Genomic DNA, 27,924 nt, shown 5'->3' on the forward strand with positions numbered 1-27,924 from the left:
TTCAACCTTTTCCATATTTGGGACCCTTTTCTCAGACTGGGCCTCCTCCCCCTTCCACCTAGCTGGGATCTAACCAGGAGTTCTCCTTATTTAGCGCTATTGGAAGCGTGGTGTGATCATGACCCCTGACAGCTGCGTGTGAGCTCCAGGCTGAGAACTCCTGGATCTAAGGTGTTACGTAATTCAACAAAGAAATATTTTTGTTATATATGATTATGTTGAGAAGGTGTCACTTTCAACACCTCTTCTGGAATTTACACAACAGGATTAATAGTGGGAATGTTCCTCTATCTGATCCAAATCTCACTGATTGCAGTGGGCTTTGACTCAGGCCCTTTATACATCAAACTAGCATCCTATCCAAATTCTGCAGCCTTAAAAAAAAAAAAAAAAAAAATTCCAGCTAACGTGGGGTGCAGCATTAAATTGATTGCAATCAACCCACTGTTCTTGTTCGTAGCTAAGATACACATCTGTTTGACTGTGAATCTACTGCTGGTTATATGCAGTGAGAAAGATTTTTAAGAGCTGGTCACTGAGTGGTTTCACAATACCGCACAGCCGGATAACTGTTGTCAGAGTTCCGCAGTTGTTCACTGACTGTTGCAGACCGGCTGACCTCCCAGACTGCAAGTTTTAGTGCCTCAGAAACTGTCGCCCTGACACGGGTTTGGAACTTCTTGCTAATCAGAACATAGAGGATTGGATTGAGGCAGCTGTTGATGAAAGCCAGGCCAGCAGAAAGGGGAATACCGCTTACAAGCAAGTCATGGAAGTGTTCATTATGGTGAGCAGATAGTTCCAGAATGGTAAATATGTGATAGGGGGTCCAGCAAACAAAAAAAGCTACAACTACCGCAAGGATGGTCCAGAAAAGCCTGCTGGAAGTCAGCATGGTTCTCTTCTTCACCTTCAGAACTAGAAATGAGTAACAAAGGACCATGGTCACTAGGGGAAAGAGGTAGCCACAAACAAGCCTCACCCAAATGAAAATATTATGCCTCATCAAAATGAGTTCTTTGTCATGCGGATGGAAGTTGTTATAGCAGATAGTGGAGTTGTGAACTGTAATTATGTCTCTGAAGTGTAAGGCTGGGGCACCAATAATAGCAGCTGAAATCCAAATAATCACACTCAGAATGAGGGTGTTCCTTAGGGTCCGATATTTGTTGGAAAAGACTGGGTGTACCAGGCGGATATAGCGGTCAAGGCTGATGATGGTCAGGAAGAAGACACTGGCAAACATATTTAGTAAAGCAATGAAGGAGTTAGCCTTGCAGAGCCATTTCCCAAAGGGCCAATGGAAGCCCATGGCCACATACGTAATGTAGAGAGGCAGGAAAAGAACAAAGATGAAGTCTGCAATGGCCAGGTTGAGGAACCAGAGGGTACTGACTGATTTATCCCATTTAAACCCCATAAACCAGATGACTATGGCATTTCCTGGCACCCCCAGGAGAAAAGCCACACTGCATAAGGAAAGAGAGATGATGTGTGCAACACTGAGATAGGACTGGGGTGGTTCATCTTCCTCATACTCATAGAGATAGGAGTAGTTGTCAAAATCTTCACTCAGCATCATTTCAGGAAACTCCATAGTGTATGGCTACGTTCTGTGGAGAAAAGGAAATGGAAAACTTAAAAGGGAAACATTCAGGTCAAATCATATCTTAAAGCTTTTTTTTTTTAAACTGTATTACTAATACCACCATAATTTCATGCAAGGTCTTGGACATCAGAAATAAATGAGTTTCACTGCTTCAAGTGTATCACTTTTTAGCTGTCCAATGCTAGCACAATGCTTTACCCTTTGAGTTGCAGAAACTGCAGGGGAGCATTCACATCTGGACAAAGAAACTATTTACACTGACACTTACAAAAGTCTCATGAAGATGTCTTTTTGTCAAATTTATGTGTCATTTTTCTAATAGTCCTATTTTTGTAAAAACCCATAAACAAAACAACCCTATATTTAGAACCTAAATTATCTGGCACAGTCCCTTAAAAAACAACAACAACCACCCAAGACTAAAATGAGTGCATTTTTTATGTCTCTGTAAGTTTGGACCTGCTCCTGTTCCTGTTGAAGTCATTGGGAATCTTGACCTGTATGGGAAATGGGTTGAGCTCTGTGGGCCAGATCCTCAGTGGGTGCAAACCCACCTATGCCAATAGTTATACTGATTTACACTGGCTGAGGATCTGGCCCTTTGTTTCCAGGATCACCGTTCGGAGTCATTCACTGTGAGGTGTTGCTTTGTACTTTTTAAATAGAAATGAAAGTAAACCCCAAAGCTGATTATATTAAAATTTAAATTACTATTTAATATACAGGTGCAGGACTGTCTTGTGGCTAGAGCACAGGACTGGGAGTCAGTTCCTGACTTTGCCACTGACTTCCTGTATGATCATGGAAACATGGGGCTGGAAGGGACCTTGAGATGTCATCAATTCCATCTGTGACTGATTTCTGTTACCAATCTGCCTGAGGCCTCAGGTGAACAGGCTGAGGCCGCAGAATCGTTTGGGGAGGAGATGATGAAACACACCAAGTGTCTAAGTTTAAAGCTTTATTAATAAAATAACAGCGGTGAGTGTTGGGACTGCTCCCACATCACTCAAAGGAAGCAAGAAAGTGTTAGTGCCCCAGTCCTAACCCACTTTCATACTCACACTCGCACAACCTGAGGCTGGCCAAGCCTGGGTATAACATAGGAAGAAGAGGGGAGGGGAGTTCTTGCCCCGTGCACGGATCGTTCAGTGTCCGCTGCAATCTCTGCCTTGCTTTGGCTCTCGGGAGGGTTTTAAGTTCTGGGATCCTATGAGGGTGTTTTCGTCTAGGGCCCTCTGTTCCCGGTGCTCTTTGTACCAATCCAAACTGGCTCGCTGTGGCCTCCTCGGCTTCCCAAAACACACCGGCTCCAGAGACTTTGTTTTCCCCCCTGTTGGCCTTCGCCATCTGATTCGCTCTCACTGTTCTCACTGCTATCTCTGCAGGCCTGCTCAACTTCGTTCTCCTCTTCTCACAGCTGGGCAGCTGCAGATTTCTCGTCACACCCATGACCTTGGACCGGGGCCAGTGTCTTATCTTCACACAGAGCTAGCTGAAGTGTCAAGTTAACCCGTTCTCTGCTCTTTTCCTCCTTCCCTCTCTTGGCCTCTCGCTCCCTGCAAAGGAATCTTCCATTCCACACTCATCCCTTTGACCCTTCCTAAAATGCCCTGCAATGCTTGCAACAGCATTAACAAGATACCATGCTGATCTGCCATCCCCAGGGGACCCCTTGAGAGAGGGGGACATTGGGATGTGACACAGTCCCCTGCACTGAGGCAGGACCAAGTAAACCTAGATCATCCACAACAGAGGTTTGTCCAGCCTGTTATTAAAAACCTCCAGGGATGGGGATTCCACAACCTCCCTTAGAAGCCTATTCCAGTGTTAAAGTACCTTTATAGTTAGAAATGTTTTCCTAATATATAAACTAAATCTCCCTTGTTGCAGATTAAACTGATTACTTCTCCATGACTACCTAAGACAGAACAATTATCACAGTCCTCTTTATCACAGCCCTTAACATATCTGAAGACTGATCAGGTCTGCCCTTCTCAAAAAGAAACATGCCCAGTTTATTTAACCTTTCCTCCTAGGTCAGGTTTTCTGAACCTTTTATCATTTTTGATATTGGCCAAATTGCTTAATCTCTCTGCATCTGTTTTCCCACCTGCAAAATGGGATGTTAAGTAGGTGAACTCAATACTGTTGGTAAAGTTCTGGGAGATACTCGGATGGAAGACATTATAGAAGTGCAAAGTATTATTCTTTCTTTTTGAGTTTGGGATTTTACAGCTTCTGTCTCCCAGTTCTGTTTGAAGTAGGTTTTATTGGACGTCTGTGGCAGAAATCAGAGAAGAGCCAGGCGTCTGTGTAGGCGAAAGGGTGCAATTAAAATGCTAGGGAGCCAAGTTTCTTGGGTTTTTTTGTTTTGTTTTGTTTTAAATTGCTAAAAATACGATCTGGAATATCAAGGTCGTAGTCTGGTGATTTAAAGTTCAGGGGTTTATTCCACTCTGACACACACAATTTTACAATGAGGAATGCTGAGGCTCAGAAAGCTAAACAGTCCAGACTTCTCAGGGCCAGATTTGAACACCCTTGCTCTTCTTGAGTAACATTTTGCTCCATGAGGAGTCCCACTGACTTCAATAGTTCTGCTCATAGAGTGAGGCAACATGCAGAAGGCTATCAGAATCTAGTCCTTATTAAAGAGTTTATTGTACAAAGATAAAAAAAATAAAAAAATTAACAGTGGGCTAGGTCCTCAGTTGGCGTAAATCAACTTCGTTCCAGTGAAGCCTCTGCAGCTGTAAGCCAGGTCACACCTGCTGGGGTCTGGCCCAATTTTGTTTTCTTTCCGAAAAGGGGCACTTTTCTCTTGGTTTGCTGAAACAGGAAATTACTTATATTCAAAGTTCATCAAAAGTGGAGTCTCATTTTAAGGGATCAATCAGATATCTTATAATGGGCAAAAGGGAAGGGTTTTTTTTTACTGCGTCATTAAACTAAAGCCATATATGTTGATGAATTTCCCTTGGCAACCAGTGAAGTGTTCCAATTCAACTACTTTAAGAAAAGTGCTAATAAAATATTTCTTGATTTAAGTGGTGGACTCCAGATTTACACAGGTGTAATGAGATCTGCATCTGGCCTTGAGTTCTTATTTGTGTCTTGTACGTCCTGGAGCACGTTGCCAACGTTTAACATGAAATTACCATATAGATGCTGGATGGGGCATAGATCCATTCCAGGAATGAAAACAATTTGTGAGGCCGATAGTAATGAAACCAGTTATTAAGAAAAAAAAGTCACAACAAAAGGTACTGTGAACCAAACATCTTTGGCTGGCTAGCAGCGGTAGCTTTAATATTCTGACAACATAAATGATTTATTGTCTGCCACAAAGGAACAAAGCAATTGATGCAGCTCATCCTAAAGAGGGTTTATTATAAAGCTATGTACAAAAAGCCCTTGAGCTGCTTGGCTTGTAAATGCCCTAGCTAGACCCCTTTAAATTGACTAGTGGTATGAAGCAAGTTTGACACACTGTATTTCTTTGCAGACTCTTTAGAACCCTTAGCATACATGATTGGGGTGACCCCCTCACAGATGGGAAGCCCCTCTCTGTGGAACACAGATAGTCTTGTGGCTTAAGGTATTGACAGGAATTCAAGAGAGCAAGAGTTCAGTTTTTGGTTCTGCCAGAGACTTCCTGGGCGATGCTAAGCAAGTCATTTAATTTCTCTGCACTTCAGTACCCCTGAACCTTCACTTCCCTACCTCACAATGTGTTGTGAGGACAAATGTGTTACAGTTTGGGTAGCATGCAGGTACTATGATATAGGAACCTATAATTACCTAGATAGCATGCTACTGAATCTGGCCCTGCCTAGCTGACAGGATAGCCTCTACAGGAATTATAACTCTTTCCTTGCCCCTTTTGACATTTTAAAGTTTTTCTGCCATTTCTCAAATAATGAAGAAAATGAGACCAGCTCTGCACTCTCTCTCTAAGCACTGAAGCATGTGCATAAGTCTAATCCTATTCAGCAAATCACTTAAACAAGTGCTTATTTTTAAGCTTGTGCTTAAATCTCATTGGCTTCAAGTACTTTACTGAATAGGGATGGATTTATGCACATGCTTAACTTTAAGCAGATGCTTAACTCCTTTGCTGAACTGAGACCTGAGGGACAAGCTGTAGAAATTAATGGACTTACATTAGAGTAAAAATGGACTAACACGGGTGAATCAGGCCACAAGTTTCATTCGATAAAATACAAATATGTTGGTCTCTGGTGAGCACTTCATTTTGAGCAAAGACTAAGCATGGAAAGTTTCAGGCCAAAAGTTCGAAGAATGTGAAAAAAAACATTCATCGTTTTAGTTATAGTGATAGCTACCAGAATAATTGCTATGCAGTAAAGAAAGGATATTCCCCAGCAGAAGGTAATGTCCAACAGGAAAGATAAGGAAAATATGACATGTGCACTCATCAAAGAGGGACTTGAGAAATTAACTGGGTGCAGATGGAGGAGAGGAAGGGTGACTAAAGCTTCCCCAAAGAACAACAAAAAGCACTATAACTAGAAATGATTCCTCAGCAGCAAATGCTTGGCAGGTTAAAAAACAAAACAAAACACACACACACAGTTTCTCAACTTCCCGCTATTGAGACAGCTTCTGGGTTTACAATCAGACCATGATTTTCTGGGAAAGAATCTAAAAAGGAAGGGCAGGAAAAACAATAAAAAGAGCCTAGGAAAATAAAGGAAAATGGATAGTAAAAGGCGTTTTAGAGGGAGAAAGGTTTAATAGCATAAAGGAGGCTTAGAAATACTACATTCATTTTGTGAGACCAGCTAAACTACTGATGGACAGCAGAGATGACGATAGCAGGCTTGTTTTGGCAGATTTGTGATCAAGAGTGATTTGTTGCATTAGTGAAGCTCCGATCAAGAGAGACCAAGTTCTGCTCTCAGTTACACCTACAGCTGAGTTCAGCTGTACTGCATGGGTGTAACGGAGAGCAGCCTATGTATGGCCTACTGGATGCAAGAAGAGTGAGTTTATTTGTATTATTTTCCCGAGGACTAGTTCTGGGAAGGAGTGAAGACTCAGCATGCAGATTTGGAGCCCAGTTCCATATTTTTTTAATTCCATTAATGTTTGCCTGATAAAGTAGAGCAGGAAAAGGCTCTTGAGATATTTTGCTCATTGAACCACATCTTGCATGGCTCTTTGACTTCAAAGGGACTACTCACTTGAGTAAAGTTATGCACATACATAAGTGTTTACAGGATCAGGTCTTTAATGGGTACATGGATGAAAAAGTATAAAATAAGCAGAAGGATGTTATATATCGATATATTCATGTTATAAAGTATATAAAGAAGAGCTACCCCATTTCATCTAGTGGGAGTGACAACTTCTGTCCTTTCTAGTTTACTCAGTCTGAAGGAATTTTATTGTGTGTGTTATTCTGGTCAATATAAGTTTATAAAAATATATTTGTTCAGGTTTTAAGTGAGCCACATTTATGTAATTAAATTCGACATCCCCCTGGGGTGTGGAATCTGTACAAATACCAGTACCTCCCAGCTGAGTCATTTTTCAAAAAAAATTGTATCATCTGCAAGAAGAACATTATAAACATGAGCAGTACCCTTAACAGCTGGAATAAGAGTAAGTTTGAGCCAACAAGAGAACATTTTTTAAAAATCCTAAGATGACCCTTTATGTTTATTTTAAATGCCTTTACCTGCATAACAAAGAATACCTTAGATTAAACTGAAATATTTTTTTAAAAGTTAAAAGTAAAATTTGACCATCTATTGCTGGTTACATTCTGCATTTCAGTCGCCAAGCAGTTCACTTTCTGGTTCTCAAGTACCAGCACAAAGGAGCAATATTTGAGTTGCAGATGCCCCATGGAAATGTTTGAATCCAAACAACTTATTTAAAATTGAAGCTAAAAATAATACTGAAAGAGCATTTTAATATGAGGTTTTGTAAAGCCTCTTAAAACTCCCAAATCTTAATTTGGAAACTAAATTACCTGACAATGTCCCTTCTATGTTTAGATCTTCAGAGATGCTGCCTAACAGGAGAAAAGACATTTATCAAATATCTATGTATTTCTAGTGTGAACCAAAACACACCAAATATAAGACCCCTCTAGAAAGAGGGCCTATTTTTGTGATGTGCAGTATTGTAAATGTGGTTTGAGGAATTATAATTCCAAGGTTATGCTTTGCCCAAGTACCTCACCTCTAACTCCTTTCCTTACCCCACTCTCCCAGAGGCAAAAGGTTTTTACAAGCCTGGGGTCCCTACCCAGCAAACGCATGTGAGCTGTCTCATAAAAGCCATGTGCGTTAAGAGTTTGCAGAGTTAGAACCTAGTTGTTGTTTTTTAAGAAGGAGAGTTGTGAGAAAAATACGTAATGTGCATCTGCTAATAGACTGATAGACAAACGGGGGGGGGGGGGGGAAGCAGGATTGTGGGTTGCCATTGCTGCCTGTGGACAGTCCTTGATTCGACCATCAAGAGTTGATGTAAAGAGCTACACAGAGGAAGCCATTTACAGTGTGTGACAAGACTACTGGTCATACAAAACCTAGGACCGTCTACTGGCACCTTAACTAGTTACATATACAGATCTAGAGTGCTCCTCTAACATGGTACACAGTGCCCTGTCTCCCTGCGGGGGCCCCCAAACAGAGCCAAGGGAAGCATCAAGAGCTAGACAGAGGCAGTGAAAACTGATAGGTCTATGAGAGAACCTATCTACAAAAAGAGGTGCAATAAAGATTGCAGGCCGCTGGACAGCGATTGTTGTTAGGGCTTTCTAGTCTGTGCATGTCCAGTTGCCAGAGTGTGGTAGGGGTGGGGTTTGGACACATTCAAATATGCAGGCTCACACCCTGCTGGGCTTTTGGTTGCACAGAGCAGCAGGAGAGAGGAAAATATTTCTCAATAAACAGGAAAATGTGGTTAGAAGTTTGGCCGATAGGACTCAGGGATGAGTACAAGTTACAAAATTGCTTTTAATGCATTGAAACTGACCAAGTTTAAAAGATGATTATGTCTGTCAAGAGGTTTTTTAAACAGTAAACAAATCCTTTCTGCAAAGGGCAGGCAGAACACTTGCTTTCTTTGTTGTCCATTCATACTTTCTGAGGTCATAAGCCCCTCCACAAACTGAGTCCCTTTAATTTGGTTGCCTACTAACTGTAGATATAGGTGCCTAACTTTAAGCGACCAAGTGTGAAAATGTTTAGCCTGTGTGTCTAAGTTTCCCTGTCTGTAAAAGAGAGAATAATAATTAAGCTACCTCAGAGGAGCATTGTGAGCTTGGATTCATTAATGCTTGTGCCTTGAGATCCTTGGCTAGAAAGAGCTAAAGAAATGCAAAGTATTAATAAATGTTTCTAGTACCCAAGAGATTTTACCATGTGCCACAGACAGTGCTTTTTCTACACCTCTCCTCAGCTGATTCCAAGGCCAGATTCTCAACTGTTGTGTAAATTAGCAATGGCATAGCTCCATTGACTCAGTGTCTGGAGTTGCATTACTCTGTTACTTTCATAGTCAGGGCCGGCTCTAGGCACCAGCAAAACAAGCTGGTGCTTGGGGCGGCACATTTTTAGGGGCGGCATGGCCGGCGCCAGAATGCCGCCCCTAAAAATGTGCCGCGGCCGCCCTAGCTCACCTCTGCTGCTGCTGCCTGGGAGGGAGGGGGAGATCCCGAGCGGCCGTTTCGCGCGCCGCTGCTCCCCCTCCCTCCCAGGCTTGAGAGCCTGGGGGGAGGAGGCAGGGCTGGGGATTTGGGGAAGGGGCGGAGTTGAGGCGGGGCCGGTGGTGGGGTAATTAAAAAACGGGGGGGGAGCAGCCAAAGTTGTTTTTGCCTAGGGCGGCAAAAATCCTAGAGCCGGCCCTGTTCATAGTGTTACCCCCATTGAGCTTCAATTATGTACATAACCCATTTTTACATTTACTCATAGATTCCAAGGACAGAAGGGACCTTTGTGATCATCTAATCTGACCTCCTGTGTAGCACAGGCTACAGAATTCCCCCAAAACCTTAAAGTGTTTCTTTTAGAAAAACATCCAATCTTGATTTTAAAATTGTCAGTGATGGAGAATGCACCATGACCCTTGGTAAATTGCTCCAGTGGTTAATTACTCTCATCATTCAAAATTTCCAGTCTGAATTTGTCTAGCTTGAACTTCCAGCATTGGATTATGTTATACCGTTCTCTGCTAGACAGAAAATCTCATTATTAAAAATTTATTCATCATGTAGGCACTTATAGACTGTAATCAAGTCACCCCTTAACCTTCTCTTTGTTAAACTAAATAGACTATAAGGCAGGTTTTCTCACCCTTTAATCATTCTCGTGGCTCTTCTCTGAACCCTCTCCAATTTATCCACATTCGTCTTGAACTGTTGATATCAGAACTGGACAGAGTATTCCAGCAGCGGTCATACCAGTGCCAAATACAGAGGTAAAATAACCTCTCTACTCCTATTCAAAAGTCCTCTGTTTATCCATCCCAGGATCACATTAGCCCTTTTGGCCACAGCATCACACTGAGAGCTCGTGTTCAGCTGATTATCCACCAGGTCATCTTTTGTTTTTATTTAAAAGTTTTTCTCTGTCACATGAAAGATGGGTTTTGTAGTTATAAAATGGGACCTGGAATCTGGCCCTGTGGGTTCTATTCCTGGCTATGCCACAGATTTCCTGTTGGATCTGGGGGAGTCGCTTGACCTGTCTGTGTCTCAGTGTTGAAATCAGACTATGGTTTTCAGTCTAAAATAGCAGATGACAAACAGACAGTCACAATTTCAGTTCATTTTGTACTGTGTGAAGTCTTCTTAAAGGATCAAAGTTCTCCTAAGACCAACAATGTTTTGGGCCCTAGTGAATTATCCAGGTATCTTATTCTAGGAATTTGGGCTGCAACCATCTCCCAGATTTGGCTCTCATCACTTAAAATCAATAGATGTGGTAAAGTGAAGGTGTGTTTTTAGTCGGTGTTGCTTAAAAATGAACATGAATATATGGGTGGCAAGTCCATTTATTCAGTTTTGTAAACCAAGGTCACTGCATTTGCTTGGGGGAAGATTTGGCCAGTAAAGTTGATTGTAGAGTCACAATGGTAAATCCTGTCACAAGAAAGTTGAAACTAGCAGTGCTGGCTGTCTCTCTGCTGTTAATTTTGTGACAAGAATTGTATTACAGAGACCCTCTTCTAAATACTCATAAAAGGTCCTGGACAGGGCTTAAATTCTCACAGAGTATTTCCTGGAGCCCTGAGGCTCAGGACTTCAGCCCCACGGGAGGCACGCCAGGGCTCAGGGCTTCAGCCCTGAGAGTTTGAAAATATTTACCAGAGCTCCACTCCAGACAGCTCCACCTGAATTTAAGCGCTGGTCCTGGAGATTTCAAATTCCACATGTGTGATCTGTGGTTAGCGGAGAATTTGCAGAAGTTCTTGGACTCAGGAGCCCTCCGCTACAGAGGTGAATCAGATCTTCAAAGCAACTAAAATTTTCAAAAGGTTGTCTGATGCTTGTTGGCCATGCCAGGTCTCAGATAGATTTTGGCCTAGAAATCTGTTTCACTCAAGAGATGTCAATGCAAACTATTTCAGACTCTCTGAGAATTTGAAGTGCTTATTTAGGGAGTAATTCTCCTCCCCAAAAAAGGGAACATATCAAGTTCCCCACAAAGTTCACCCACAAAGTTCTCCAAAGAGCAGGTGGGCTGTGTACAGTTCGTCAGAGATATTTAGCTCCCCCAGGCTACTTAAAGGTAGGGGAACTTTGACAAAGGTTCACAAAGGCACCTGTGGAGATTGTAAACCCCACCAGGATTACTGCTGAGATTACAAACCCCCATGCATGGACAGCTGTGCATGTTATCCATAAACAAGAGCAAAACAAAGAGGAATGAATCTCATTTTGCATTTGGTTTCAGGCACTTAACTAAGAAAAAAATATTTCTTAGAAGAGGCATCCCTGGGTTTTAAATAGCTCGGTTGGGACAGTGATTCAGCTTCCTTGGTTTTTGCATCGTGAGCCCCAGGTCGTCACTGCAGACACTGTAAATTGCTAGAAATCTCAGTTTGGCAAAAATGTTGCCATACATACAGAGAGGTACATATAGCATCTCAGAGTCAAAAGAAGATATGAGAGATGGAGCAGACTCAGACTTATCATTATAAAGCTTTTTGGAATTTGCATTTTCATCTAGTGATGTGGGGCCTCATTCTGATTTCACTTGCTCCAGTGTAAAGCAAGAATAACTCTACAGAAGTCATGGAGTGACAGGTGTAACACACGTATGTGCAGAACAGAATCAGGCCCACTACATTTGTCATGTGAATAGTAATCAAGATTACTGTTCTAGCCTATGCTAGATGACTGATAATAATGTGATTGCATAGCCTGTAGTTGGACAACAAGAATGGGCTATGCAATGGACAAAATGGCTAAATAGAGTCCCTTACAGACATGGATAAATTGCAATCAATCATTCAGGCAAGCACAGGTCTGAATGCCTGTAGCAGTCTCTTCATTACATCTTTCTGAGTGAAGGAGCATCCCATGCTCAAGTGCAGGGTGTTATTTCCACATCTCCTAAATGCTGTTATGTCAAAAGCAGCTTTCTTTGAACAAGGCCAGGCATGCACTGTTACCTACATATCTGCCATATTCAAAACACAAACCTGTTTTGCCAGGCATCAAAAGTCAGTCTAAGCTTTAAGAAGTTTGCCAGTATAGTTATACCAGTGTAGCTAAACTGACAATCCTCCCCGTGTAGACACAACTTATTGGCAAAGTTTTAATGATTTAGCTTATACTAGTTCAACAAGCAAACTACATACCACAAATATTCCCCCTCTCCCCACCAAAAAAACCTGGCATTGCTATACCAGCAAAAGCTTCTAGTGCAGACCTAACCTGAATGCAAGAAGTCATCTGACCACTTGTCACAGGGGAACAATGTATCTTTCCCATACTCAGGGAACTCAGAAATGACCACAGCCGTAATTCTGACACTATCAGAAGTTATTTATCTTTACACAGGCCCCAAGCACTGAGACTTCCAGAAAATACAATAAAGCAGGAATTCTCCAAATCAATGGAATGATTGATGGTGGTTTGTGGAAGCTGGTTGGGTCTATGGTGTTGGCTCCTCCTTGCTTCCACATGTTAAAAAAAAAATATACAAACACCTTCCTAACACTACTTTTGTATGTATGGAATTGCTGTAATTGCTACAGGTATGTTACGGGATCAAGAATAATAGAAGTGGTCGGCATGATTATGAACAGGAAGGGAGATGGCCATGAGACAATCTCCATTAATGTGTAGCCTAATTGTGAATAAAGCATGAGAACCTTTACAACAGTATCTAAAAATAAGAGTTTAGGGGGAAAGGGCCATTGCAATTTGAAATGTAGCATTGTGCTTACAGTACATGCTACGTACCAGAACTAAGTACTTACATGCCCTATCTATAGGAGTTGAGCACCTCACAAGGGAAGTACATTATCCCCAAGGGAACTGGGGCACAGAGAGATTTCAGTGACTAGGTCACACAAGAAGCCCTATGATAGAACCAGGAATTAAACCCAGAATGCCAGTCCAGTACCCAAACCACAAGACCCTCCTCTCTTTTATAAACATAAACACTAACCCCTCATTTGCAATGGAAGGAGAGAGTCACGACATTCCTCTTCAGAGACTATATGTTCCTGCCCTGAGAGGAGGTTATGCTATATTATAGCAAGCCCTTCCCTTCCCACTCTTACTGTCCTTTATGGGGAAACTAGACCCACCTGAAAAGCAGCTGCAGTTTCTGGATGGTTTGCCAGCTCAGAGCCAGTAAGCGTATGATAGAGACACACAGCATGTGAATTCACATCCATACCATCTCAACAGTAAATCCCACACTCCAGGTGCAGGGTGTGCCACAGATCCAGGGTGTGCCACAGATTCAACTAATCCACTCACCATCTGACAAAGCCCAGCTGTGGAGTGCTAATGAACCTACTTAGATTACTGCACAGTGGCATGCACATGAATGATTATTTCAAACAGGTTGGGCGTGCCTTCCATTCATCCTAGAGCCCCAGCAATCCCTTCCTTGGATCACAGCCACAATACCTACACTCCTTCCTGATGGAGCTACCTGCTGTTTAATTTCTTAGCACCTGAGCAACAAAATCAGTTAACTGCTGTGATGTCAATATTCTGATCAAGCGTGATGAACAGTGCAGGAAATGTTTTCCCATGACTCTCTAAGTGATGGGTGGGAGGCATATAGTCCTCTTGCTTTACAATTGGTTGGTGTCCAGCAATGAAATAGGATTTTGTTTAGTACTTATATCAGCATTACATTGCTTTGAGCACAGTGTCTTTTCTTGTGATTATACCTGTTCAATGAACAGGTGCTTTCACATTATACAGATCCTTTTGCTATGGTGGGGAGCAGAAGGGGCTTATATCTAGGGTCCATGTATTGTACAACGCCCCAGGACATCCATCAAGAACAGAGGTTTCTTTCATACTTTCTTTATCAAGCATCATGTTCCAGGAGGGCTAGACATTTACTCAGCCCCCCAGCCTAGCATGGTACTGGCAGCTTTCCCAGCCACTGAATAGAAAAGATGGACTTGTGGTTAAAGCAGAGAACTAGGCACCAGAAAATCTAGGCCCTGTTCCTGGTTCTGCCACAGGCTTCCTTGGGTATTTCACTTTCCTTCTCACTTAGGGCTCAACTCTGCAGGGTACTGAACAATTCTAAAGATGGGAGTTCAGGGTGCTGGGCACCCTGCGGGCTAATAATTCTTCACCATCTCCCAGAGATTGTAGGAGGCTGAGTTCATTCACCTGGGATCCTTAGAAGGAAGGAGAGTCAGGTGGATAAAGTATTACACTGCAAACAGCTGCGTTTGCTTGCTGTTTACTAATCACCACTGCTCCCCCTGCTTTTTCATCTGGCAGACTTCAGATGGTGTACAGTGCCATGATCACAATTGTTTTAGGAGATTAATGTTTATAGAAGAGTACATAGAGGCACCAGCTGAGATCAGGGCTTCATTGTGTAAAGTTCTGTACATACACATAGTGAGAAACAGTTCCTGCCCTGCTTATAGTCTAAACAGACCAGACTGATGAAGGATGGCAGTGGAGACAGAAGTGATGCCCAAGGTCACACAGCAGGTCAGTGGCAGAGATGCAGATAGAATCTGTGCCCCCTGAATGCCAGTCTAGCGCCTACTAGACCACACTGGTTGAACTCAGGGTGAAACGTCTTAAGTATATTCAAGAAGCAGGGGCAACTTTTCTGAAAAATTCTGGGGGAGGCAAATCTGCGTCAGCATATAAAATATTATGTGATTATATTGTATCTTGCAAAAGTTGGGGGAGGAAGGCGGAGCACAAAGACCTATGAAAAGTCGGGGGGGGGGACAAACCAAGGCCGGGAGGGGTAACTGCCCCCCTTGTCCCGTAGCAAATGACACCCCTGTTAAGAAGGCTGGTGGCCCTCAGTACTGGTGACTATTTAATATCTATTTACTGGGAAGTACAGGGGAGAGAAACAGGAGGGGGCGTTGGGAGGATGGTGAGGAAAGAACATTTTGAAGGAAGGGGAGGAAAAGACAAGAGAGAAGTGAGGAGATAGCGAAGACGGACAGGGCAAAATGTCAAAGGAGGTCTCCAACTATCTACTTCCTCTGTGTCCCCCTTAATCTTCCTGTGGTCCTAGTAGGAGGCCACAGAATCTGTAAATTAAACAGTGAAAGCTCTTTTCCTCTCATCATAAAGTACTTACGCATGAAAGAGAGACGTAATTGAGAAGTGGGCAATAACCCAGTGCTCCAACTCACACACCACTACTCCCCCCTCTCTCTGCGTGTGCTGTCCAGGGGTGTTTTTCAGATGCCTTGAACTTCACTTGCCAGAGTTAACCTGCCCAAGGGAACAGAATAGGAGTCCAAATAAATAAATAAATAAGGGGAACATCTACTATAGTCTCTGGGACAACCCACCCACTCCATCCTTATGCAGGCAAAACCTCACTACTGTCAGGGGGAGTTTATATGTAAAACCTGAGCAAGGACCTCAGTATTAAAGGGCCTGCAATAATGAATCCATGAACATTCTGCCTGCTACTACAGCAGCATTCAATGGCTTCAGTCAGGCAAAAATATAAGAATTAATGATGTTATCCTTCTGTTCTATTGAAAGGCAAAATGCTCCTCTGGCCAAGGAACCACGAGCAGATGAGTAGGATCCAAGGTAGAAAAAGAGATGCAGAATATTTTGTGTGCTTCTCTTTCACCTCTGCAGAAGCCTGTGGGTGAAGCCTGAGAGTCTTGCACCAGAAGGGCAAGGATCTAGCCACATCTACCAGTGCAGGAGGAACAGCCAGAGAGACTAAAGATTGGTGGTTGGGAATAACGTGTTTGGCCAGGAGCTGACTGGGTTGGCAGATGAGTGCTGCAGAAGAGGGGGGGGGGGGGAAGCAGTTTCAGAGAGAAGCCAAAGGCAGACAAAGAAGGAAAGATGGCGACTCTGTGGGGAATGAGCTACGAGGGAGTTGCAACCCTTTTGGACCCATTGCTGCTGAGGGGGATGGCAGAGAGCTACAATCCCTGACCTCTCTGGATTTACCTGCAACTGAGTCAACTTTGCAAGCCTAAGCTGCAACAACTGGTGTCATAGGTATCCTTTTGAGCCCCATCGCTGGAGAAAAGTTACATCTGAGTTAGAGCTGGTCATTTTGTTTGAAGGATCTTAGTGCAGTAAAGTAAAGCCTCCATATGCCAGTCTGGTGGTGATAAGGGGCTGGATTGGAGCTGTAACTAGACAGGGGAGAATTCTCCCAGTTACAGGGGCATCCTAGGGCTGATGTGGGATCTTATGCTTCCTGCCCCCAAAGGGGGCGTGCTGGGGTCAGGGCTGAGGGTATATAGTGATAGGAATGGAGTAATAACTCTTTAAAGTAGATTGAGCCCTGTATTGACCCTCACTGTCTTCTGTTGCAGAAGCTACCAAAGCTGTGTCAGAGCATAGGGTTGTCAGCTGTCCAGGTTTTCCAATAACTGCCCCTTTTTATGAGGTAGCTGTCCTGGAATATCTGTAAGGATGTTCAATGCACTGCCAGCTGTCCAGTTTTATGGACTCAGAATCATCCCGCATGTCCTGGTTTTTGTACCTCAGATGTGGCAACCGTAGCAGTAGTGTATATATGGAGTTAGGCCTGTTATGTAGTCAGTAAACACTGCGCCAGTGTGGTTCTTTCATATCGCATTTGCTGTGTTGCAGGGTGCTGGAGGAGAAGGCCTTGCCTTCCACCCTCTTCTCCCTTTAGTACAGAGCACAGGGGCAGCCCTGCACTGTTGTGAATTTGTTAGCTTCTGAGTGACTGGATTTAAAACAAAATGCTCTTGGAGCCAGTGAGTGAAAGTCAGCCAGGTATCTGTTCATTAGAACGAGAAACACACGGCTAAGCTGTTGGCACAGATTCCGTATTGTGTAATGAATAAATAGGCCTCTACCAAGAGCAGTACACAAAATACCACTCTGTAAACAGTAGGTCAGCATTGTCTGGAGGTATAGAACATCCCCATTCTTTAGATGAAAACAAGAGTAATAATAGATCTAGAAATCCAGGTGGAAAATTTGTTGGCATAGTCAGAAGGGAATACATAAAGACACAAGATTTTATTATTAGCAAGGACAATTATAACTTCACCTATTTGAATCAAGCTAGCTAGCTGAAATATGAGCTTCCTAAAATAGTCGTTAATAGCATCCCAGAAATTATTCATTAGCTTGTCAGATCAGAAGCAACAGTGCTATACTAGTCAGCATCTTAGTCACGAAGATTATCATTAGTGATTAAAAGCCCCCACCAGTTCTAGAACTGGGAGGAAATACATGGCAAGAACCTGACTAACCTCAGTAGCCCACCTATATGGATCCAGTTACAGAATTCAGCCTCTCAGGACCAAATCCTCTCTGCTGCTGTGCCAAGCTTGAAGAGGAGGAAGGAAGGAATCCTATCTCTCAGGCCAAAGAGTGACACTAGAGCCCACTCCATACTGGTTATAGAAGCCGCAAAGCTACAGTAACCGGTGCTTAAAGTGGTCTGAAAAAGGTGTGTGTGGGGTGACGGACAGGGAATCTCTCAACCTCAGAGCAGCAGCTTTAGTAAGACAATGCTTAAAGTACACCCTTCAGCAGGGTCTTTGACCCATTGCAAGCACTTCCCTTCCCCTACTTTAAGCACTGTGTAATAGTGTGGCCACCACCAAGCATCCCCGTGAGTCCAGGGTGCCTCTGCAGTGCCCTGCACCTGATTCTTCAGGGCTCCTGAGACTATGTGGGGTTTGTTTTTCTCCTTCAATCACAGCCCTTCTGGGGGTCTGATTTTCTTTATTTACAAAGCTCAAAAAAAAAAAAATCCAAACCAAAAACACATTTCTCTAATCACTCCCAGAGTCCCCAAGAATCTGCAGTGCCCCTCCCACCCCAACTGCTTCAGTTCTTGTAAGGAACCAGCTGCCTGAGGCTCCTTTGCTGCACCAGGTGTCTCTGGTTTAGCAAGCCTGCTCTAGTTCTTCAAGTCAGGCAAGCTCCCTCACTCCCTTTGCTCTCACATACCCCTCACCACTCTGAGTGGCCTGACAGAGCACTCACTGCACGGCTCGCCATCTTTGTCTGTCCTGGACAGAAGGTCTGCAGTCTGGTGGTTCTTGCCGGGACAATGCTGTCCAGGAAAACAAAAGGGCAGGGTACCAATGGGTAACCCAGGCATTTGAATCTCTCATCATCTGGAGCCACCAGAGCACCACTTGGTCAGTGACAAGGAAAAAGGGAGTCCAATGCAGATACCGGTAGTAGTGCCGGGCTTCACTGCCCAGCATTCCTTCTGGATGACCAATACCACTTTTCACGGTCCAGGAGTTTCCTACTCCTACAGGATAGGATGTTCCTGATTGTGGAACTTCTAGGACAATACTGCTCCCAGGTCCCAGTGTGGTTCTATCTGGATGGGAACCAGGAAGGGTCTTATGGCATCCCTCGCTGGCAGGTTTGAGGTCTTACCCTACCTGCCGAAGTGACACCCTAGATAGTCACACTCCATCATGGGACACTCTCACTGCCTACGTCCCAAATGCCTAAAGCAATAACATATGATCGGCCCCTCTTGAATGGTCAACAAAAGCCCGTTTGGATCCTGGGGTCTCAAAGTGCCTCTGACTGGAGATCTCCAGGAAGGTAGAGACTCTCTCCCTTGAGGGGGCCCAATACCAAGGGCACCTCCTCATTCCTGGGGTGCCGAAACCTGGAGCAGTGCCAACAACCCTTGAGTTACTGCGGGCTGGGGGGAGAGTTAGGAGGAATTATTCTAATTCCTGAAGCTTCCACCTCTAGAAACCTCTCTGTTGTTTCTACAGCCTCTGGGATGGTTAATGGGCAGAACTGACAAACCTAGGCTTGTACTGCTATGGGGAGAATTTTTAAATGTTGTTCAAAAACAATACTATCCATCAGGTCAACCATGGTCTTAGATTCAGGGGTCAGCCAGCGAGTGGCCAAGTTGCAGAGCCATTGGGCAACAGCCCCCTTTTAGAAATGGTTCCTCATGAAACTTCCTATAATAGATTTCTGGAATGAGTCCAAGCTAATTCAATATGGCCGCCTTCAGAGTAAAGTAAGATCGGGCTTCATCTGTACTCAGGGCCTTGGAAGTAGCTTAGGCCTCCCCTAGGGTGATCAGGTATCCGGTTTTCGACCGGAACACCCAGTCGAAAAGGGACACTGGCGACTCCGGTCAGCACTGCCGACCGGGCCATTAAAAGTCCAGTCAGCGGTGCTTCAGAGCTAAGGCAGACTAGTCCCTACCTGTCCTGCCTCCACACTGCGCCCCAGAAGCGGCCAGCAGGTCTTGCTCCTAGACGGGAGTGGGGGAGGCTACGGGACTCCGCGCGATGCCCCCACCCTAAGCACTGGCTCTGCACTCCCATTGGCCGGGAACCGCAGCCAATAGGAGCTGCAGGAGCGGTGCCTGAGGGTGAGAGCAGCATGCAGAGCCGGCTGCCATGCCTCTGCCTAGGAGCCAGACCTCCTGGCTGTTTCCGGGACGCAGCGTGGAGTCAGGACAGGCAGGAAGCCTCCCTTAGCCCCCCAGCTGCACTGCTGACAGAGAGCCACCAGAGGCAGAGCCGTCCCTTGGGTACAGTGAATTGGGGCAACTGCCCTGGGCCCCGCGCTTTGGGGAGGGGACGGGGAGGTGAGGCGGGTGGGCGAGCGGGGTGAGGAGGTGAATGGGGAGGCGAGTGGCAGGCGGGCGGGGCGAGGAGGAGCTCCCCCTACCAGAACCTCCCCCTCCCTCAGCGCCTCCTGCTCACCGGCGGGCCCCGCCGATCAGCACCTTCCTCTCCCTCTCAGCGCCAACCGCGAATCAGATGTTTTGCGACGTCAGGAGGCGCTGGGGGAGAGGGCAGAGGAGTGAGGGTGCAGTGTGCTCGGGGGAGGGTGCAGAACTGGGTGGGGAAGGGGTGGGAAGAGGCAGGTTGGGAGCAGGAAGAAGCATGGTCGGGGTGGGGCCTTGGGGGAAGGGGTAGAGTGGGGGTGGGGCCTGGGCGGAGCCAGAGGGGGGAGCAGCCCCCCAGCAGATTAGAAACTCGGCTCCTATGTCCTGGGCCCGGCACCCCCCTAGGGACAGTCCTGGCCGTAGGTAAGCCCGCGCCCCAACCACCAGCTTGGAGCCCTCTCCTGAACCCCAAGCCCCTCATCCCCGGCCCCACCCCAGAGCCCGCACCCCCAGACAGAGCCCTCACCCCCCCTCCACCCCAACCCCCTGCCTCAACCTGCAGCCTCCTCCCACACCCTGAACCCTTCATTTCTGGCCCCACCCTAGAGCCCTCACCCCCACCTGCACCTCAACCCCCTTCCCCAGCCCAGTGAAAGTGAGTGAGGGTGGTGGAGAGCATTAAGCGAGCCACCCAGGGAGGGGGAAATGTAGTGAGCGGGGGGCAGGACCTCTAGGAAGGGCCGGGGAGGGCCTAGGGTGTTCGGTTTTGTGCAATTAGAAAGTTGGCAACCCTAGCCTCCCCATGTAGCTAAAGGGTGAGTGGGGGGGGGGCCTCCTCTCCCAGCCAGTGGTGGCTGTCACCTGCTCAGCTGTCAGGAAAGCTCCCGGGTCAGTAGAGTTAGCTTGGTTAGGGTGGGTCCTGGGAGAGCCTCAGCAGGGAACACCCTTGTAGGAGCACCCAGCAAACCTAGCACAAGCAGCCTGGCCACCTTGGCCTGGAACTGCCAATTCTATTCCTGTTCAGCCAGTTAGGCCTCCTGCGTGCGCTGCTGGGTGGCTAGTAAGGCTTCCTGGAGCAGATGATTTTGCTCCTTCTCTGCCTGTTGCTGCTGTATCATTAATCACAAGACTTCCTCCAATGTCCCCGAAGAACGGGACGCTAAGAGTCCCTGCTCAGGTGCCAGGTGTATTGGGGTGGCCACCACCTGAGTGCCCCTTCATGTCCAGGGGAGCCTCTGCAGTGCCCCACCTCTGTTTTCTTCTTCTTCAGGGCTCCTTAAACAAACCCCACACAGTCTTTCTCCTTTCAATCACAGGCCTTCTTGGAGGTCTGGTTTTCTTTATTCACAAAGCTCCAAAAAATCAACCCAACAAAAAAAAAATTTCTCCAATCACTCATAGAATTCCCAGAAATCTGTCCCAATCTGTATCCGGCACTAGCTGCCCTGCTCAAGCTGACTCCCTTGGACCTTCTCCCAGTCAATCCCTTTCCCTGCAGAATTCCTTCAACTCCTAGAGCAGTGGTCTCCAAACTTTGAGGGTTGCGCCCCCCATACCCCATCCAGTGCCCCATCTCAGAGCCGGGACGGACTGGGTAAGGGTCCCAAGGCTGGGGGTGGGGCTGGGGCTGGGCCGGGAACGCGCCTGGGAGCGGAGCCCTGGCTGGGGGCCAAGGCTAGAGGTGGGATTGGAAGAAGATCCATGGCTGGGCTGTGGTGGGGGCCAGCAGCCAGGGTAGTGCCTGGGTGCAGAGCTGGGGGCGGGACTGGAGCAGAGATGGGGGCAGAGTGGGGCTGGCCTGGGCACTGCCGCTTCCCCCCCAAATGCTTCTCAGCACCCTGTAGGGGGGCATGCCCCACAGTTTGGGGACCACAGTCCTAGAGGTTTCTTCCCTGCACCAGGTGTCTCCGGTTGGCTCATTTAGTAAGCCTGCTCCAGGCTTCAAATCTCCTGCAGGCAGCTCCCTCACTCCCTGTTCTCTCTCACATGCTGACAGTAACTTTGACAGGAGCTGTGCCCTGTCTGCCCTTCCCTGGCTTACGTGGAGGAAGGGGAATTAGGTGGAGTTTTACAGTTGTGTAGATAGATTTAGAGCAGGTTATCAGAGGCTTGCACTTCCTATTCCAAAGCAGGTGAAACAATAATGAAGATAGCTAATCAAAGTAGTTTAAATCCTGAGCAAATGATTAAATATTTACAATGGTCCAGGTATACTTAATCCTACCTCAGTGCAGGGGAGATGGACTAGAGTACTAGATGACCTCTCAAGGTGCATTCTAGTCCTACATTTCTGTGAATTCTCAAGCCTTTATTTAGCAAGGTATGTAAGCATGTGCATAAATTTAAGCATGAACAACCTCACTGAAACCTAAGGGCTGAGTCCAGCCTGCAGGATTTGACCTATGGAGTTTAGACAATGTTCTACAGTTTTCCAAATTTGGTATGTCCATTTTCTTCCTTTAGCCTGATGATCTCTCTCTCTTCTCCCCTAAAAGATGTAAACTATTGTAATAATTTTCAAAAATTATTCAACAATATAACTTCTTTTTATTTAAACAATAAATTCTCCTGTACAGAGTTTATAAAGCTTCGTGTTTCTTTTGTTTACATGGTTAGTTCAGAGATTCAGTTAATAGGATTCTGGAAGGAATTTAAGTTAAATATAATTGATTTTGTGAAATTTTTGTTTTTATTAGATTTCACTTAGAAAAGCTACACCTGACAATTCCGTGGTTATTGCAAATATAGAACTGAATCCTATCCTGTACTACTGTATAATGACACTAACAGGCACAAGTCTACTTTGTCCTCCACTGTCCGCTACCCCGATACACGCACTTTCTTGGTCACTTCACCAGAGCAGGACAAGACTTTGCTCATTACGAATTACTTCTCAATTCTGATTTATGGAATGATCTTATTAATCGATTACCTGAGCTCATGAGGATTCTTGATTTCTTTTCTAGAATTACGTCTTCAATAAAGCTTTGGATCAGGCTCATATTGTCAGTGGAAAGATTCTGTTCACTTCAGGGAGCTTTGGGTCAGACCCCATATGCTTATTTCCAGTGAGACTGGAATTGGTTTAGAGATGTAGCAAATTTGTGCAATCCCTAAACAATCTATCTCATTAAAGTCAAAACACAAAGCACCCAGAGAGAGACAGACAGAGACAGAGAGACTGATCCTGATTCTTGTTTACATTAAGGTTACGTTGCACCACTCTGGCACTCTGGAACTTAAAGTGGGTGTAAATGCACTTTAGTAGAAAGCTATTAAAAATGTAACTCATTCCCACTTTCAGATTTCTTGATGCTGCCAGAGTAGTGCAAAGCTAACCTTAGTGTAAATGAGAATCAAGCCCTTTCTTCAAAGAAACCCTTTTAGTAAGCGGGTGTTATCTCATGTTGCTTGTTTGTCTTCAGGAATCATATTGCTGGAAAACTCATTCGCTCAAGACACTTAAAATAAACAAACAGAAAAATCCACATACCAATTTGCTTCTGTTGGAAGAAAATAGCTCTGTAGTGGATGTAACCTCCACAGCTGAAGGAAGACTGAAGTGTAGAGTTCAGAGTGACTTCCCTGTGTTCCCAGCTGCTTCCCTTAGCTACCACCTCCTTCTAATGACACAGTAGAAAAATGGAATAACAGTGTCTAGCAAAAACAAAAACAACAAGGAGTACTAGTGGCACCTTAGAGACTAACACATTTATTTGGGCATAAGCTTTCGTGGGCTAAGCTTTCGTATTCAGCAAGAGGAAATTGGAAAACATTTCCAGATTTCTGTCTTTATAAATCCTGCATCCCACCAAAAATAAATTCTAGCCATATGAATGAATCACTTTAGGTCACTGTCTGCAGGGAAGCAGAGGGAGTTGCTGTTGAATGGAAATAGTTGCATGTGTAGCATTCATAAGGGAATGTTAAGTAATACATGCTGCTTTCTGATATGCAATGGACGGATTGCACAGTATGTCTTTGGTGTGCATTTTGGTTCATAGAAAGTAATATTAAATTAGCAGAAAAGCATTTAAGAACTCAAAGGAAACATTTTCCAGCACTACAGTGAGGTTAAATCATACATTCTAGTTATTTACTGAAAATAGATTTTTTTCTTTGTGTCTGAGATGCATGAAGCCAACAGATACCACGGGTCAAATCCTCACCTGGTAGACAGCGTGTTCTAGTGGATAGACCACCGGGAAGGGACTCAGGTGAGCTGGGTTCTTTTCCTGTCTCTGACACTGGCCTGCTGGGAGGCTTTGGGCAAATCACTTCACCTCCCTGTGCCTTAGTTTCCCCATCTGTAAAATAGGTAGAATTATACTGAGCTTCTTTGTAAAGCACTTTAAGATCTACTGATGAAAAGTGCTGGGTTTTATAAGAGCGAGGTGGCATTATTAAAAGTCAGTGTGCAATCCCACTTGACACCAGCTGAGGACCAGGCCCCCTATTGTTACACAAAAACACCCAAACACAACTCACCAACAGACGCTTCCTGTTAATATTAGCATTAATACTGGGACACATCTTGAAGCCCTTATTTATTTCTTAATCACTCTTTACTCAGGCAAAACTCCCATGGGATCATGGGAATTCTACTTGAGAAATAAATGAGTAAGAAATAAGGACTTCAGGATTTGACTCCTTTAGTTGTACCCTCTGTGTCATTGAAACATTTCCTCCTTTCTCTGTGAAGTCAACGATAGACATCAACCTTGTAGATGTGCCTCCTTTAATAGGCGTTCTTTTATTCTGGAAGTGTTTGAATGGGAAAATATAGGTCTAGTTGTGTAGCAGATCTCTTCAGTATTCTGCTTGGAGTGGCACATAGCATGTCTGCAGGGTACAATGCCAAATTTGGATATTGTAAGGCAGATAGTTCGAGGGCCACTGAACTGGTGGAAGTTGTTGGCTAAGCACCTGGAATCAGAGTTTACTCAAATACTAAACCAGTTTTTGACAGCTGACACTTCTTCTGTAGGTGCAGAGAGCATATTTTCTTCATTTCAATTTATTCAACTAGTTCAGTTCAGTGACTAGTTCATTCAGAGTTAAGAAACTTCCTGGGAATTGAATTGAAAACACAGGAAAGCTTGTTTTCCTTTTCCAATCTTTGAATAAAAACTAGATGTGAATGGAAGAGATCTACCAGTTTTAAAATCTTGACAAGATGACCAGAAACAGTTCAATTCACTAACTACAGATACTACTTCCTTTGTTTAATATATCAGTTAGTTTTAAATGCAAAACATGATTTCATAAACTTTTTCTCGTATGTATTCAGCACAGTTAAAGTAGTTTTGTTTAATAAAAAATTAAATGCTGTTTTTATGCACTGTAATTGAATTTGAATTTTCATTAAAATAGAGCTTGACACAAATTGCAAGTAAGTTAATCGCCATCTAGTAAATATGAAATGCATTATCCACCATTTCCTAACATAACAGAAGAGAGAAAAATTAAGAATCTGAATAAATCTACGTTAAGCTCTATAATTGCTTAAATAAATGTATATAGATATAGTGTATCTTCCTGCTTAGCAAAAAGAAGCACCAAATTTAGCATAAAGGCTATATTTAGTTGCCAGTCAACATGTATTAATGGTTACCAATGAACCAATGAGAATTAACCTTTTTTTAGGAAAATAACTACAAAGTATAAACGCAAAACACAATTAAATTTGATTATTTAGTTCAAGGTTTCCTGCTTGTTGGTTTAAATCACGATTTGAAATCAAAGATTTAAATCACTGATTTTGAATCGATCCACCATGGCTTTAATATGTACCTGGAGTGTGGTTTGGCCTCTATCTACCTCCAAGATCAAAAGAGGAGTAAAGGTGGTTTATAGTCATTTTCCCAACCACTGTATTGAGTGGGTACACAATACAGTTAAGGATCCAGCCTGTAGTTAAGAGTATACAAACATTAAAAGAGGATTTTTTAAAAATAATCCATTATACTCAGATTTTCCATCACATCACTTGAAATCAAACAGATCTTTGCCCATATTTAGAACTCACTGCCATGCAATAGCCAGATTTGGCACAGTATATCCAAATACATAGGATGTGTCCTCATTTGACACCTTGGAAGCAAAATACTCAGTGTGTGTGAGTGCAGAATTTTGCACTGATTCTGGCAGAGTATAATCTATTTTATTCACAGTCTGGGGTTTTGTGGGATCCAGTTAGAGCTAAACAACCATCTTAACCTTCTATAACTTCCATTGACTTCAGCTGAAATCTCAAGAGCCCAGTGAATATAGGACTGGGCCCCAAGGCTTTACTTGTGTTTTATTTCCTTTCTGTGCCCAGACCTAGTGAGAAAGGCATGGTGAATCTGTACTATTTGGGCATTTCATTATGGTTTCATGCAACTCATTAACTGCTGCTAGCATTTTTACAGTGTGACTATTGGATACTGTTATAACTGTTTAAAACAAAGTTAATGAAAAGCCCCATTCTTCATTTGCTTTCTTGTCCTCTCCTGTATTGCTGGGAAATTCTTTTACTTTGCCATGTCATTTGTGTTTCTTTGGTGAAGCAGGGTCAGTTAATGAGGCTTTGGGGCTTTTATTATACATAATAGTAAGGGTGGCATTATGCCAGGGCTATTTTGATCAATTAAATACATTCATGAGCAACACAACTCATGGAAATTTTTTGGAAGGGAGATAAATACTTTGGGTTGTATGTGATGAGGAAAAGACAAAGGGGATTATTTTCATGCAAATTACAGATCCTGGGCTGTTCCATAGTGAATAAGATGGTTATATTGAAAGGCAAATGAGTTATAATGGCACCATCAATGCTTTGGTTTAAAAAAATTTTCATTTTATTTATTACACATTTCAAAATAAAATGCAAAACAGAAGACATATGGGAGCTAAGATGCATGGAGAAACAACCCTTCTGAAGGAGATACTTAATGAATGTTAGCCAAAGTACAGATTATAGTTGAGAAGTCGGGTAAAATGGTTCCTCATCAGGATTACTAACTAGCTCAGGTAGTCCTAACAATTTTTTCCCATTGTGGGGGTTACTGATTTTAAGGAAAATTTATTTAAAATAAAGTTTATTCTTATTTGCAAAAACTCAGATAATATTTTCTAAATTAAAGCATACCAACTGCCAAATTCAATGGAGATGAATTCAATTCAGTTGTACCAGGAATGGATTTGGTCCAATTAATTTAAATCTAAACTCTAAACTGAACCCTTTTAAAAAGATTCTTCATTTTTGCAGGGCTAATTTTAGCCATGCAAGACAATAAAACAAATTATTTTTAAAATCTCTATGTTGCTTTATGACTCCTGCAATGTCTGTTCTGCTGTCCTAAGAATTTGGGTGCTGGTTCATTGACTAATATCCACCCTGGAAAGGTAGACTTTAACTATCTGATATCCTTTTCCAGGTTAATATCCTCTTTCTGAGAAATGAAGCAAATTACTACTTCAGGTCAGCTCTCTGAATAAAGCAGTCATATTTAATAGTGCTTAACTCAGACATGGGCAAACTATGGCCCGCGGGCCACATCCAGCCCGCGGGACCGTCCTGCCCGGCCCCTGAGCTCCCGGCCGGGGAACCTAGTCCCCAGCCTCTCCCCTGCTATCACCCCTCCCCCGCAGCCATGCCGCCGTGCAGGCTGCGCTCTGGCCCGCCGCTCCCACTGGGCAGTGTGGGGAGCGCAGCTGGCTCTGGCCAGGTGTCGCGGCTACGAGCTCCTGCTGCTGGTAAGGGGGCGGGAAGCGGGGGGGTTGTGTAAGGGAGCGGGGGATCCTGGGGAGCAGTCAGGAGGGAGGGGGCAGTTGGATGGGGCAGAGGTTCTGGGGGGGAGGTCAGGGGATGGGGAACAGGGAGGGTTGGGAGTGGGGGCCCTGGGGGGCCTGTCAGGGGGCGGGGATGTGGATAGGGGTCGGGAGGGCAGTCAGGGACAGGGAGCGGGGGGGTTGGATAAGGGGGTGGGATCCCGGGGTGCAGTTGGGGTGGGGGGTCCTGGGAGGGGGTGGTCA

At 44.4% G+C, this 27,924-nt stretch overlaps 1 protein-coding gene across 1 annotated transcript; it reads right to left on the reverse strand.

Annotated features, from left to right (window-relative positions):
- On the reverse strand, positions 1-23,530 carry GPR1 (G protein-coupled receptor 1). The gene is made up of 3 exons (XM_024206338.3): positions 23,399-23,530; positions 15,412-15,548; positions 1-1,613 (listed from the first exon to the last, which is right to left on the reverse strand). Exon 3 carries the CDS (start codon positions 1,595-1,597, stop codon positions 533-535), a length of 1,065 nt encoding a protein of 354 aa, XP_024062106.1. The 5' UTR covers positions 1,598-1,613; positions 15,412-15,548; positions 23,399-23,530; the 3' UTR covers positions 1-532.
- Between the last annotated feature and the right edge of the window lie 4,394 nt (positions 23,531-27,924).

This window comes from Terrapene carolina, unplaced genomic scaffold (assembly GCF_002925995.2).
Source record: "Terrapene carolina triunguis isolate 2854851 unplaced genomic scaffold, T_m_triunguis-2.0 Scaffold62, whole genome shotgun sequence".
NCBI classification, from domain to species: domain Eukaryota; kingdom Metazoa; phylum Chordata; order Testudines; family Emydidae; genus Terrapene; species Terrapene triunguis.